This window comes from Malurus melanocephalus, unplaced genomic scaffold, assembly GCF_030028575.1.
Source record: "Malurus melanocephalus ecotype Western Australia unplaced genomic scaffold, MMel_1.1 scaffold_109, whole genome shotgun sequence".
NCBI classification, from domain to species: domain Eukaryota; kingdom Metazoa; phylum Chordata; class Aves; order Passeriformes; family Maluridae; genus Malurus; species Malurus melanocephalus.
The window spans coordinates 1048548-1064103 of record NW_026623341.1 but is presented as its reverse complement, the minus strand read 5'-3'; the positions used below and the strand labels follow the sequence as shown (position 1 = coordinate 1064103).

At 38.3% G+C, this 15556-nt stretch overlaps 2 protein-coding genes across 3 annotated transcripts in view; one reads left to right on the top strand and one right to left on the bottom strand.

The window, feature by feature from the left end:
- EYS (eyes shut homolog) overlaps nucleotides 1-8787 on the top strand; it is a 685229-nt gene extending 676442 nt beyond the window's left edge. Inside the window, exon 48 of the mRNA XM_057369428.1 lies at nucleotides 7589-8787. Coding sequence (XP_057225411.1) covers nucleotides 7589-8787 — 1199 coding nt within the window. The remainder of the gene's footprint in view (nucleotides 1-7588) is intronic.
- Nucleotides 8788-9447: 660 nt separating this feature from the next.
- Nucleotides 9448-15556, bottom strand: part of PHF3 (PHD finger protein 3) — a 42236-nt gene continuing 36127 nt past the window's right edge. For both annotated transcript variants that reach the window (XM_057369429.1, XM_057369430.1), the window contains one exon: nucleotides 9448-14934. In XM_057369429.1, coding sequence (XP_057225412.1) covers nucleotides 12761-14934 — 2174 coding nt within the window. In that variant the 3' untranslated portion in view covers nucleotides 9448-12760. The remainder of the gene's footprint in view (nucleotides 14935-15556) is intronic.

The window sequence follows — 15556 nt, the reverse complement described above, 5'->3', positions numbered from 1 at the left end:
GGCATCTCCTCTTTGCATTATTCTAATTGCAAACACACACAGAGAAAAAGCTTCAAAGAAAAATACATGAAGCATCTGTAATGCAAATACATGTATTAGCAAGATCTCTGTCTTCTACAATGAATCTTTTATAATTCTATTGCTTACAGGCCAAATTCTGAGATTCTTGGTGAATAGTTCTCTCCTGCATAAACCAAAGCATTACATGGGCCATGAAAAATAGAGGAGAGGAAAAAAGGATCTCTCTCAAGAGAATAGTCAGAGGTCATGGAAGCAGCTAGCATGTAATGAAATTAAATATCTCTTTGTAAGCATCAAAGGGAGTGCTAAGTCTGTTTAACTTGGGCCAGGAATGGTTTAGTTTGAGCATGCCTTCATTCTATTGTCATTCCTGAGTGCTTAGTTTGCACAGGTAGGAATATTTTTCTTTCAATCACTTTCTAGAACCATCGCAATTCCATATCAAAATAAAATTCATCTTATGTAGAGTAATTTATTTACAAATTTCTTATGTTCACTTTCACTGTCTTGAAGTTTTGAACGATTTAGGAAAAGCTAATTGTCTGGCTCTTTATACTTGACTTCATTTAATCCTGTCAAATCCAGGCAGAATTAGATTGATGAAAGACTCAGAAGTATTCTTAGCTGCCAGCAAATGAGATAGAGCTTTCTGTGGTGGATTAGTTTAGAAAGCACTTTAAGTTTTTTCTCCTACATAGTTATGTAAGATTTAATTAATTAATTTCTGAAATCACAGAATTTTGTTTCTAAAATTCCTTTTTAATATGAAACAATTTGAACATTTTTTCCTCAGTAGGCAATGCTGTTTCTTAAAAGAAATGAGTTGACTGTGCACTAATTTAGCAACAATACTGAGTGGCACAGTTATTCATCAGCTTGGTTTGCCACCCATATAAACATTGCACTGGGACTTTCCCTTCAGGGACATGTCCCACCAAATAAACCTCCCATCATTAAAAATAAAATCACATCTTTAGTAGGTGAAAAAAAAAAAACAAAACCCATGAGACTTCTGTTGAAACATTTTCTTCTGGCCTTGTTCTTTCCAAAGAACATTATAGAACTTTCTAGAAAGGGCAAGTCTCCTTACTTTAAAGCTGAGCTGCTGGTTCCAGCTTCTATTCCTATAAAAATATCACCACTCCAGTACACACATTTAAACACCTCACAAACTGGCATAAAAYGGAAAACATCATGTGAATCTGTTAGCATAATTTCCTATAATTCTGTCAGTCATCCATTTTGTTGCTTTGCARCTCTCTCTGAAAGTGCATCATAACTTTAAGTGTGGGAGTACTGACTTCTGCAGGCCCTAAGAAAATAATTTCCAGAGTCTGACAAAATTTATGTGGCTAGCAATATTAAGCTGGGGAGAAAACCCAAACCAACAAGTGAGTTGAGTTCAGAAACTTGAAGCCAGAATGGCAAGGAGACTTCTTTCCCCTCTTTGACTACTTGTTCTATGCACTGCTTTTGGGCAAGSTCTCTGCATACATTGCAGAACTCATGACAGTGTCTGTAGAAGGCCAGCTCACTTCACATTTTCTCAAGGGCAGGTATCCTATTTTTACCAATGAAAGCATGAAAACCCTAATGATTAAACAGCCTTTAATTCAGATGGGGCTTGCTGGATGAAAGTGCTTGAACAATGTACATAATTCAGTCCCTTTACACAGCAACCACTCTCTATACTTGAAGGCTTTGGCACTCTGGCTAAAAGGAAGTTTAAAAGGAGCATTGCTTTTCTGTTGAGTCATAGCATTACTGAAGCTTCACATTTGTTAGCAAAAGTGGAATATGCTGTAGACTGCCTGCATTATTCCAGAGTTCAGGCCAGGATGATGGAAAGGTTTGCTCCCCAAAGAGATGAGAAAGAACAGTCATGCTAGGTGACTAAGAATGAAGTCAGGTTAATAAACAGAATGGGATGACTCATGCTAAATTTAACACTCAACATCTGCAACAGCAGCTGTCTGTCTCTCTTTAACCAGATTGTTACCTACCTGGTTTGAAAAATCTAAAAGCTTTAGCTCATGATATTTAAGGTATTTCAGTTTATAAACCTAGAACATGAAAATATGAAAATGCCAGTAGAAGTGTGTGATATCTGCATGATTTCCTAAAATAGTTTATGATGAAAACTGAATTATGGAACTGAACTAAAATATTTCGGAAATGTTCAGAATTTCTAGAATACCCAAAAGGCAGAAACTGATTATCCACCCACTTTTAAAAGGACTTAAGAGTGGTTAAGTTTTTTCTCTTTGCAGCCAATTTTCCTTAGCTGACAGGGACATAATTTCTGATTTGTTACTAGTTTTGGAATAATTTGTATGGACTAAATTAGCAGCAGGGGAAGCAGCACTGCCAGCCAGCTGTGTGACAGAACAGACATCCCCACTGTCTTGAAATCTGTTGCATATGAACTGTTATTGTTACCATTTGCCAATGGCAAACAAACCAAAAAAGTTTGGCAAATTGAGGCTGCCCAAGGAAGGTGTTCCAGTTACTGAAACATGCCAGGGTTACAGTGGTGACTAAAGAAAGCACAGAAAGCTTCTTCACAAAGAAGAAATGCCTTTTGGAAAGGTGAGGCTGAATAGTCTAACCTACAGTAGATAATTGCCCAGCCCTTGTAGATGTGTGGGCATCACTGTCTACAGGGTTGCTCTGGATCCCAGCTATGGCCTCCCTAATCYGGGATGGTGCTCCAAACTGAAGCTCGAGACACTGATTTTTTACATGGTTTGGAAAATCCATAGGCTTGACATGACACCAGTTTTCAGTTTTGCAAGAGCTGTGAGATGGAATTGCATACATGGAACAGAATAAATTATAATAATCTATCAAAGCATATCCACGGGTAGCCCATTTCATTGTGCAGTAGGGCACTGGCTATGGTCATCCCTAGATAAATGATCAACTTACAACAGCTGCAACAAGCTCCTTTACCCTGTCAGCCAACAGCTCCCTAACCGCATGCACTCAGAAAAGGGCGAAGACAACGTTAAGGTTAACAAACTTAAAGGAAGGCAAAGTTTCAGCCATGTTGACATATTACCAGATAGCAATGAACAGAAGAAGCTGCAGAAGGCTGGGAAAAAGGCTCATTTCTTCTCTGTTCTTCGTTCTCTCTCATTCYACCCATTTATAGCCCTCCCTCTTCTTCCCTGTTTTCTCTTCTTGGCCTTGAGCCTTATTCTGGTTCCTGGAAATGCTCAGGAGGCATGTGAAGGACAACTGCTGGTCAGCTAGGTTTCCTCTCAGATGGACACCACAGTGCATCACCTTTCTTGGCCACAGATTGTAACCATTCAGCTGGAGGCTGACAGGGATATTTCAACCCTTTCAAGAAGAGATAAGTTCTGCTCCTGGAAGAACACGTAAGGGGTGACTGTGTAAGAGGACATGGTTCAGGTCCATGGAAAATCATACAGGAGAGCAGGATCAGAGGAAACCTGTGAAGAACAGAATGATGAAAAGAAAGAATGAAAGCAGTGTGAACTCAGCTCAGCAAGGCAGGAAGGAGCAGTGAGCAGATACCTCTTGTAGATATGGTGGTTACAGCATACATGATGCCAACACGAGGCAGTAATACTGCTGGAGACACAGAGTCTTCATTATGGTGGCTTAACAAGGTCAGTTTAGAGTGAAGATGAACACACTGCAGAACCTACAGAAAGAGGTTTCATTAACTGGGAATGATTCCCATGAATGTCWCTGCTTATGATGCTAAAAGGCTCAAATGTTTGCTCTGCCACTGAGATGGTGCCAATGATTGATAAAAAACTAAATAAAAAACTGATAAAAATAGTGGAAGGGGAGTGGAGGAAATGCTTCTCAACACCACAGTGATAGAAACTAGCATTCTGGGCTTGAGCTTGAGGACAGAAGGGTGAGGTAAAACCAAGAGAAAGCACAGACTGCAAACCTACATCCAGAGTGCTGTCTCAGGGCTCTGAAACAACTAAAGGAAACAGGAGTGAGGATGTTCAGTAACCAGGAAACCCCAGTGTAGTGCTCCTGGGACACTTAAGCTGTAGAAACTGCTGAAGCACTGAGCTCATCTAAGCCTCTGTCCCCAGCTTAGTATAGAGGCTTCTGCTCAGTAACACAGGATGAAACAAAAGACAGGCAACACATGGCTTAAAGGAATCTAGTTATTCAGTAGTTCCAGGAACTAATCGGTGAGTTTTGAGCACATAGGGAGCCTCCAGAGTCTGAGTCTGTGTATCACCGGGACCATAATAGCAGCAAAAAAGTGAACACACTGACTATAACACTGCATCCACTGCTTCAAGAGTTACTTAAAAGTATGTAAGAAAAACATGAAAATTAAAGCTATGGAGAAAAAAAATCACAGCTGCTTTGGAGTTSTGGCTTCTAATATGGAATAGAGAATCCACTCKGAGGCAGAGCATCTCTGACCTTCTGTCACCTGGTGAAAACCTTGAACYAGGGTTTGGAAGTAGAAGTGCTGCTTTACCTCCAGGTGCTTCCTTAAAARTATCTGCTACAAAATTCCCTTGAGAAGAAAACAATCTTTTAACATTTGGCTATAAAAAGCCTTTTTATTTTACTGAAACGGGAAAGATGACAGGGGCAGAAAGGTATATCAGAACAGAACTGAATGCTGTTATCAATCTTCTTCAACACCCAGGGTTTTAYATGTTGCAGTGTCAAGGCACAGCTAAGCAACAACCAACTTCTAAAGATTCAATCTTACTGACACAGATTGCCTTACAGTTCCTTGCATCCAATTGGTTGGGCAAAGATATGCATGCACAACAAAAGAACAACTGGGAGTGCCTACCTGAGGAGTCTCTATTTTTTTTGTGTCACCACTGATGTGGATTAATAGCCCATATCAGATGGAATGCTAATCTAAAGGGCAGAAGCAAGGTTGTGTGTCCTGTACATGGGTCATATTTTCAAGAAAGTAGGGACCAGCTATACAGACTAGTGCAGGGAAAACTAAGGAWATCATGTCCTTCATGCTTAACAAAAGCAAACTTCCTCAAAAAGATTTCTGGCCACAGTTGAGGTTGCATGAGACAGGTCTGASCAATGATCAAACTGAAATAGTGAAAAAAAACCCTGCTTCATGGYCTTCCATACCAAAGACTACTGAGGAGAAAATCAGTGGCAAGAATGCCATTTGTTTAAACTGGTGAGGCAATTCCTGTGATGATGCCCTATGATGGCATTGGCCTGCGCAGGCTCCAGCTGTGCAACCTGGCCCTTGGACACAGGGCAGATGGTGATCCCTTGCTGAAAATGTTACTGGTTGCTAAAGTGAAAAGGATCAAAGACAAACTCATCATTTGCCTTCAGTTTAAGAGAGAGTTGCTTGGACACTGAATACACAGCACCTTTATGTAAGAGTCCTAAGATGTTTTCAGACAGTTGTCCCTAGAAGTACCTATGATAKGATAAACTTCATGGGGAAATACTGACTGTACGCTGGGATCAACTTTCAGAGCCTAAAATTTATCTCAAACCTCCATTGTTCTTGCCAATAACAAAAATGGCAAGTCATCTGTGAAAAGAGAGGATCTAATCAGAGGAATAATACCTCGAGAGCCTCAGGGACAGTTGAAATTGTAAAGTGTAATTTTTTTGTTCACAAGCAGCAGAAGTTACTCCCATTTGAAGTGAGGCTTCAAATTTGTGCCAGTACTCAGAAATAAGCTATTTACACTGTAGATAGAAGATTCACTAACACGGATTTGCTCTTGCAATAAGACTAAATAAGATTCCAGAACAGACAGGTCATTGTCAAAYGTGCAAAGCTACCAAAACCCTTCCCTGCAGGCCAGGAAGTCTTGGAGAACTGCCAGCTTCTCCAGGTCTTCATTACAGCAGATGCAACAGCAACCCTGGTCAGATGTTTTTTTCTTCCTAGATAGCAAAGTATGAGTGTCCTTATAGAAGTCTGCATGACTGCAKAGGAGAGGGGATCAAAGGCTGCCAAAGAAGTAGTTCAGAAACTTTTCCTCACACTCCTTTCTTACCCTAAGATTGAGGTCCTATTAAAAGAAATAGGCAAGAAGGTTATATACATTGCTGAAACAAAGCAAGATGAGTGCATTCAAGCTATGCACTGAATAATCAAGCAAGCTTAAAGCCACATCGCTAAGCAAGAGAAACAAGTGAAGGAAATATTAATTTTCTGAAAAAAAACAGAAACAAGGTACTCAAAAGGAACATTAAATACAGGGAAGTAAAGCAGATCATCAGAACTGGAACTAGCAAGGTAAAAGGAAGTGCTCTGCCATTGCCAGAGTTGAAAAAAGGAAGTGCTTTTTTCTTGTTCTTTCCATGGATGTCTGGGGCAGGRAATGTGAGGCATGAAGCTTTACAGTCATTAATACAACTGAAACATCTCCACTGTGCCTGAATGGCAGCCTGAACAATTCTTGAATAGGGAGGTATAATTTTAGCAACATTCACAAGCCCCCAGTAAATTAAAACATTCATTCCTAATTTCASTACAGGCAATGTAATTCAGTGATTAGAAATACTCAAAAATTAAATACGCATGAAAGCAAACTTCATCACTCTACTATGACAGGTCYACGTTTAGGAAGGTTGAATCTTTAAGGAAACTGGACTATAGCTGATTAGGAAAGGTTGCATTCAATTTTCAATATTTACCAATTTAATTGGTAACAACCTAATGCCTATTATTTCCAAAATAATACATAAAAGTTTAATTGTACAGGCAAATCTCAAAAAGTTTGATAACATAACTTTAATTTGCAGACTTTTCTGCCGCCCTCTTCTGCTTCCCTGTCACCTTCCCCTATTAGACTTTATTGGTGCTCTTACAAACTTTCTTTCCAGCTCGTTTCCTATCCTTTCCCAACTTTTCTTCTTCATGTTTGAGTTCCAAGCAGTGCCGTCTCTCCTTTTACATTGCCTGTAAGGCCAGAAACACTGATAGTACAAGAAGAGATAACTCCCTTCTAATCTTCCTGTCATGAAGGCCTCCAGAAGAATAATGCAATAAAAAGTCTATCTGTTCCTACAGCTGTCAGATTATTAAACCCAAATTATCCCTGTTGTGAAAAAGCTTCAGGGAAAGCAGAGTATGTCTGGTGCATACAAACCTTCTGTTCATTAAACTGACAAATCCATCAAGCCTTGATTCAGCATATTGAAATTGAGAGTATTTCTGCTTTTGTAACTTGGCCAAAACGTTACTCCTTTCCTTGGGAACACCAATTCTCATTTCCAGGATGCCAAAATTATCCTGTTTCCTCCTACCTACGTTATGTAGTCTCTGCATGAAAGCAGAGCTTTGCAAAAGGTTGGGCTTTTAACTTTGAGGCAAACATGAGCTCAGTTTCCAATAATAATAATAACAATAATAGCAATAATAACAATAATAATTGGTATTAATAATAAATAATAAATGTTCATCAGGAAGCATTTCCCTTTGTGTGATTTAGATATGATGTTGTTTCAAGGAATGCAGGCATGAAAGCATCAGAATTATGGTATGTTGTTCTTCGGTGCCCCCTCTCTAAAAATTAAAACTATATCATACTGKTTTTTTTTACAGGTGACTTTCTATGTATATCATTAGTAAATGGATTTATGCAGTTACGCTACAATCTTGGAGACAGAACAATCATTCTACAGACCCTTCAGAAGGTCCATGCAAATGGAAATACATGGCATTCACTCAGTGCAGGAAGAACTGGTAACGAAGGCTACCTGGACCTGGATGGTATCAATGTGACTCAAAAAGCTAGTCCTGGAATGAATGCACTAGACACACACACAGATTTTTATGTTGGAGGGGTGTCCTCCTTAAACCTTGTTCATCCAATGGCAATAGAAAATGAACCCACAGGTTTCACTGGTTGTATTCGAGAAATTGTTATAAACAACAGGGAACTGAAGCTTACTGTGACTGACCCCAAAGGTGGAGCCAACATTGGTGATTGTGATGGAACAGACTGTGGTTACACTGTGTGCAAAAATAATGGARCATGTCAAGTTGAAAACCCAGGCTTTTCTTGTTCTTGCCCAAAAGAGTGGACAGGGACCACGTGTGAGCAATCTATTCACTGTTCACAAAACATGTGCGGGTCTCAAGCGCTCTGTATTCCTCAGCCTTCTTCATTTTCATATACCTGTGTGTGCGCACTAGGCTGGACAGGTAAGTACTGCGATAAAAAAATCAAATTTTATATAGCAAAGTTTGTTGGTAACTCCTACATTAAATACACAGATCCTTTATATGGAAAAAGAGACCTCCAGTACAGCCGTCTTTCTTTAAATTTTACTACCAATCAAACCGAAGGCTTAATAGCATGGATGGGAAAAAGTGAAGATGAAGATAATGACTTCCTTGCCATTGGTCTTGCCAATGGAACTTTAAAAGTTGTGATTAATCTTGGAGAAAGAATCTCTGTTCCTCTAATGCATAGCAAATACTTCACCTGTTCTGATGAAAGATGGCATTTCATTACTGTAGTTCAAAACCAAACTTGTATTAAGGTTTATCTTGATGAGGAACTAATTCTTTTTGAAGATATTGACCCACAAAGAAAATACACCGCTTTAAACTATGGAGGCATTTGTTACTTTGGTGGGTTTGAAATTGGCAGGGAAGTCAATATAGTCACTACAGGGCTTTTTCAGAAGGAATTCATTGGTAAAATTAAAGATGTTGTGCTCTTCCAAGATTCTAAAAAGATTCAGCTAATGAAAGCAGAAGGGTACAATGTTTATGATGGAAATTCTGAAAATTAATTGGAAAAAAATGTCCAAGACTCTAAATAAGTGATAAAATTCCTTTTCCTCCTGTTTCTTGTGTTAGCTGGCTGTGTATGACTCAGCAACCAACAACATAAGAAAGCACTTAAATTAAAAAGTAGTAAGGGACAAATTTATGTGGAGTATTAACAGCATATATAAACTATGATCAATTGTTTTACTCCTAGAATTATTTATAGATACTCTTTTGCATTTACTTTAAAATAATGGGAAAGTCTGAAGGTTTTTTTATATTTTATTGTGCTGGAAATAGTTTCGTAAACAAAGAGATAGTGATTAGCTTATAAAGCCAACCAACATTCAAGTGTTATTTGTTGCTTTATGAGAACAGACAACTGTTACCTGTTTCTCCAACTCTTAAATTTTATTAGAATGCTTCTTTTTTAACATTAAGGTCAAGTGTAAAAACTTAAAATTGGCAGAAGGTGCACTTACGGCAAAAAAAACACATTTATTGTAATGAGAATTTTTTAAATCATAACAGCTGTAATTACTTGTAAAGCTCACAAAGACTCCAATTAGGTAATTAAGTTGTTCTCCCTCACTTGAGTCTCTGTCCACCTTGTATGTAYGTATGTAAAAGGGCAGAACTTAAGCCTGAGTTAAGTCTGCTAAATTATCACACTTACAGAATGATAAGAGCAAAAACCATTTAATTTTAGAGAGAAAACAGGCCTCATGGTTTTCTCCAGCAGAGGTCTCCCCTATTTAATACATGAAAACTTTTGGCTTTAACGATTTACAACTGAAATTTGGGAATGTAGCAGTTCTGCCTAAAAGTACCTTTTCTTCTTAAGAGCTTAAAGATTAGAAAGCCCAAGAACTGTTTTGCTTTACCTATACCTTTCTGGCTTATATGCCCCTAAGAGACACTTCAAAATTTTATGAGAGAGAGGTTTTGGTCCTAGTAAACTGGATTTCTGCAAATATATCTTTGATTAATTTATAATCTCAAAAGTACATAGAGCTTCTCATACATAAATACAAAAATTCAATTCCTTCCCAAAAAATATGTGTTATAATCTGCTTTAGGAGGCAATAAAAAAAAAATCAAGTTCTATTTTAATGTGATTATACCAATGATGTATGATGGCATCTAAATTTCTCATTTGACTGCTGGCTTGCTATAAAATTATTAAATAAAAATRATTGATTCCTATCTTTTTCTTTTCCACTTTATTACTGCTCAAAAGCACATAATAAACCATCACCTCCTTTCGTGGAAAGTCTCTGAATGCAAGTCTTCAGCATGCACYTGTCAGAAACAAGTAACTATTTGGGGATGGAGATGAAGTGATGATTGGGTGTGTGTAATGGAGCAAAGGCCATAAGCACCTAAAACTAGGTGACACACATTTGCTTCCACATCACCATACTTAGTGTGTAGAAATGAAAGCATTGCCAAATCAGTCACAGGTGACTTTGAGATAACTAAAGTGCAYAGGAGCTACCCCAAGATGTTTTATTAAACATCCACAAACATATTTGTGAGGTTCATTCTATCTTCAGCTGCTCTGAGCCTTCAAGTGATCAGCCCAATGCAATAGAGCTTCTGCACCTTCCCAAAAGGCAGCTCATGAAGCCCACCTGGCATTTGAGCTGACCCTGGATTGTCCTCTTCCAGTTTCTCCAAGTAGGGCCTTTTATGGCCATGTGCTGCTGGAGAAGGGAGTATATTTAAGGTTTATCCCATTCTCGCTGGCACTTCTGATGTACTGCCAGTTCTTCTGCAGTCCATGCTGCCTTTTGTGATCTRAGCAATGATTCAGTGTAAAACAAGGAACAACAACACTTCCAGCTAACACAAATGTTGGAAGGAGAGTGACTGAAGGCAATGGAGAAGTAAAATCCTTTATTCCTGTAGTAGCAGGATTTATTCCCGTTACACTAACTGAGATCCTAGGAACAAATCCTGGACATTGTTGCTGTTTGTTAATTTAAACGCTTAACAAAACTCTCCCTCAAGAGCTGTTTTACTTTGTCTCTCTTCAGGTTTTACATACACAAGGCAGGTAGCAAAGCACTCAGCAAACTTGAAAAATGTTAACATATTCTTTCCAAACAAATTATTTCTGCTAGTTCTGGCAGAAAGCAYTCCCATCCCTTCTATACAGGCAGGTGCAATTTTCACTGATTCTGGTTTATTTTCAAAGCAGAGATGGATGCACATGTGAGAGGCAGATCATGAGTGGGCTTGGAAGAGATGAATTTTGAACAGATCAAAAGAGAATATTCACATGTAGAGCTGTCAATTTAAAACTTACTCCAAAAATAAGAACAATGCTTTGGTGTACTTCTGTGCCTACAGAACTCTGGTGTAAATATTTAAACAACAAAAGACATGTGTAATAGTACCAGATATATTCAGTGGCATTACTGCTATACAGACCACGGAATTCATTTGGAAAAGACTAGGTTTTATCATGCTATAAAGATGTTTGAATATTGCCTTTAGTTACTAACTCAGGATTTTTTTTAGTCCTCTTAACTATCAGCCTAAGAAACATCACTTAAAAAGTCTACCACCTCCTTTATCCAGTGCAAGATTTTTAATTTTAGCCAATTTGACCATGAAGCTACTTGCTAGAAAAATTTACCTTAAACTATAATTATAATTAAATCTAACAACTAGGGTGTTATTAAACTGGGAAGACCTTTTCAGAAAGAAGAGGCTTCTCTACAGCAAAGTGCAAAATTCTCTGTCAGCAGCATAGTTAAGTTGTGTACTCAAAGTGGAAAAACAAAACGCTCGAAAACCAGAACAATAAACCTCAGTTTTTCTTTATACAGTGGAATATTTTTGTTGTTTCTAACAGACTCAACAAAATGCCCAGTGTATTTTAACAGGTATAAGAATAGTGATTTGTTTTCATGTTTGCATGTTGTTTGGCATTGGTGGATGGTAGTCCACAAAATACCAATTTATCAGAAGTCCCAAGGATACAAACGTTTCTGCCATTCTCCCCCCTCTTTGTTCTCCAAAACTCAAAACAAACCGAGCCATGAAGTGTACAACAAATGTGGTATTCTGTGACTCAGCCTTCTATATTCATTTAGCCTACAGTTTCACACCTATGAAATCAAACACACACAATATGTGAGAAAGTTTTATCATTTTAGAATCAAAATATCCCTTAAAATATTTACATTTTACAGTAAAAAGGATAGCAAAACACAAAGTAATGTACAAGCTTAGGTATTCAAATTTTTGAAGCATGGTAAATGGTGGGAGAAATGGATTTACTACTACAAATAATTTTCAACAATTTAGGGTAGAAATGCTTTCTTATTAAAACAAGTGCAGTTTAAAGCAGTAACATTCRAGCAGCTCAGCCTTCCAATTTCTGGTCACAAACTGCTTCAGATGCTTAGGAAATACACGAAACATACTTTTTATTGTACTATTGAATAATTTTTTTTAAAAATCAAACTCTTCACACCACCGAGCATATTATATTTTGTAGCAATGTGTGGATTCTGAGGCTTTGCTGCGGTCTTTAAAAACAGTGCAATTTAAAAACAAGGTTATTGTATGAAAACCACCTTCAAAATTATCAGAGCATCTCAAAACAGAAGAGAGCACAAATTACCAAAGGCAGCAACTACATTGCAGACTTGACTAAAGCCAACTTCCTCAGCTAAGAAAATTCCTAAGCCTTTATTGCATATTAATAAAAGAAATCTTTAAAATTCTGAATATACAGCAATGTAAAATTTTTAAAAATATTAAACTCCTACTTCTAGCGATAGTTGGTATAATGAAAAAAAGGATGAGTATTGGTACATCGTATAGTACCAAAACACAGACTTGTTTCTGCAAAACACCAACACAGAATAAAAAAGATGGCACAATCCTAGCAGGCTTTTTTTTTTTTCTGTCATACAAAGTTTTATGATATTATTCTAACAGTTTATTTAAATAGGATTTTAAAAGACTGCCTGCATCTTTTTACCTTTTGCTTTTAGTTCTGTCACTGTGGTCCCTATGTCTTTCTCTGTTCTTTTCACTTTCTCGTTCTCTATGCTTGTCTTTGCTTTTCTCCCTCTCCTTATCTTTTTCATGAGCCTGTTCTTCACTTTTAGGCTTCTCTGTCTTTTTTTCTGGATTTCTAGTCTCTCTGGGGCTTTTTCCATCAGCAGCCCTATCACTGTGCGGAGATCGTGCTCTTTCTTTGTCTCTCTGTCCTTCCTCTCTACTCTTCCGCTCTCTGTCCTTCTCCTGGCTTCTGTCTCTGCGCCTGTTTCTTTCAGAATCTTGCTCCCAGTATTTTTCATTGCTCCACTCTTTTTCATGTCTGTCTTTTTTTTGGTGATGGGTTTCACTATATAGTCTCTGCCGATCATTTTTTCCTCTACTGAACCCTCGCTCCAAATGCTGTTCTTCTCTGCCCCAAGGATCGCTATGGCGTCTTTCTGGTCTCCTACTGTCTTTACTCTGAAAAAAATTTTCTGGTCCCATAAATCTTGATTGTTTGTGAGCCACTGGTAGCCCTTGTGCAATGGGTCCAGCATAGTGAGGTGGCTGACCTGATAAATGAGCTACTGGTGGCCATGGCATCATTGGATTTTGAGGAAAACCAAAGCCAGGAGGAGGAAGAAGCGGAGGTGGTAAATGAGGAGGAAATCCAAACATAGGGTTGTTTTGTGGAGGGAAGTTATGAGGTGCAGGAGCCTGAAACTGAAATCCAGGTGTATTAGATTTAGGATGCTGAAAATTCTGCTGCGGAGGTCCAACAGACGAGAAGCTGCCACTTGCAATAGGGCTTGGGACTTTGGAAATAAATTCAGAACGAGAAGAGTTTTCAGTTTCAAAATGAGATGAAGTCACTGCTGGTCCTCTTCTAAATGAGTTGACTGTTTCAATGTTTTGCATCAGTGCATCTTCCTGTGAGTGTTTGGCATCTTCCGCCTGTGATGCAACTGTGTTATTATCTGCCTTAGCTGCAGCTGAACTGATCTGCGTCTCATTGGTTTGTGCATCACTTTTAAACAGATTTAAGCCCCCTTCTCCAGAAGGCTGTTTATTCTCTGGTTCTCCTTGATCATTTCCTGAAGCATTCTGTCGGTCTTCATTTCTGCTAACATCTCCATCCTTGTTTTCTGAAATATTAGTCTGCTGGCTTCGTCCAGCTGCCTGTCGTGGGTCTCTTTTAAGGTTAATAAATGGTGGTGATTTAGAGGTATTAGTGGTACCTTCAGCAGAGCCCACATTAACATTGTTCTCAGTGGGTTTCTTCCCCGAATTCGATGAGGAAGACAAGCTGGAATTTGTGCTCCTTCTAACTTCCTGTGCAACACTATCCTTGTCCGGTAACTGTCGCTTTGGGTCATTTTCTTTACTTTCTTCAGTTTCTTTATTCTGTGTCTGAGCAGACAAATTTGCTAAAAATGCTTCTGTGGAGACATCTGGAGGTTTTCCCTTAAGACTCAGACCTATCAAAGAACCAGAACTTTTTGCAGAACTTGAGGTCCCTACAGCTGCTGCATCCGCAGTTACAGCAGCATTAGTGGATTCTTGAGGATCATCCAAACCAGTCTTTGCTTCACTAACTTCAGCAGTTACATCAGCAACATCCATGGTTTCTTCTTTCACGGTTGCCTGTTCATTTAATAATGGTATGTCTTCATTAGGACCTGTTTCTGACTGGCTGTGTTCATACACCTGCCCTGTCGTACCCAAGAGACTTTGAAGAATATCATCCACTGGGAGTGGTTTATTTGCTAGCTCCAGAGTGGAAGTCTGATTCTCCCATCCAACCAGGACTCCAGGAAGAAACCTGAGAGGCTTTGGTGGTTCATGTTTGGTACTTTCCACCAATGGTTCAATAACTGCTGGAGCATCATCTGTATTAGACTGCTGTGGTTTATTTCTCTGCTTGTGTAGCACAGTTGTGAAGGAATTAAAAAAATTATTTTCTTCCTCTTCTTCTAGCGCCAAATCATGATGAGAGACTTCAGGTTTGCTTGGCTTGCTTTTCTTCTCTGGTGGCAAGCTACTCAAAGTACTTTCAGCAGCTTCATCGGCAAAACTACTGGTAACACTTGAAACAGCTGTAATCTGCCTCTTCATTTTCTGGCGAATTATCAATCCCAGTAATAAATTTGGTCGATGTATTTCAATCCCTGTACAAAATTGTAACAGCAACTTATCATCTCTTTATATTTTGGTTAAGGCAATAATTTTAACAAAAATAAACCCCATACACTTAACAATGTACTAGAGAAATTGTTCTGCTTGTTATATTAAACATCAACAGTACTTAAAATAATAAAAATATGTCTTTCCAATATTAAAATCATTACTTCAAGCACTACAAATTAAAATTGCTTAAAGTACACTATAACTTCCAAATAGAGAATATGAGATAATTATAAAGGACATCTAATCTCATCAGAAACATCACAGAAGTTGAACATCATGTTGGTCTAACAAAGCTGCAACATGGTAGCAGTGGTAGCAAAGTATAATAGGATAAAAAAAAGCAAACAGAACATTTGAAAACACAAAATCTCCTCATCCAATTGTGTTAGACATACTTGTTCAAAAATTTACCAAGAGCAAATTTCAAAAATGTTTCACTCGCTCCAGGAAAGGCACTGTGTTTCAAGGCATACTATTACCTATCTCCTCACTATCTATTTTGTTCTGTGTGATTCCAAAAAAAACTATGAGTTGTAGCTCATTCTCTCTTCATTTTGGCCATGCCTATCTCAAAAAGAGAGATCATCCACAAATTCTTATAAC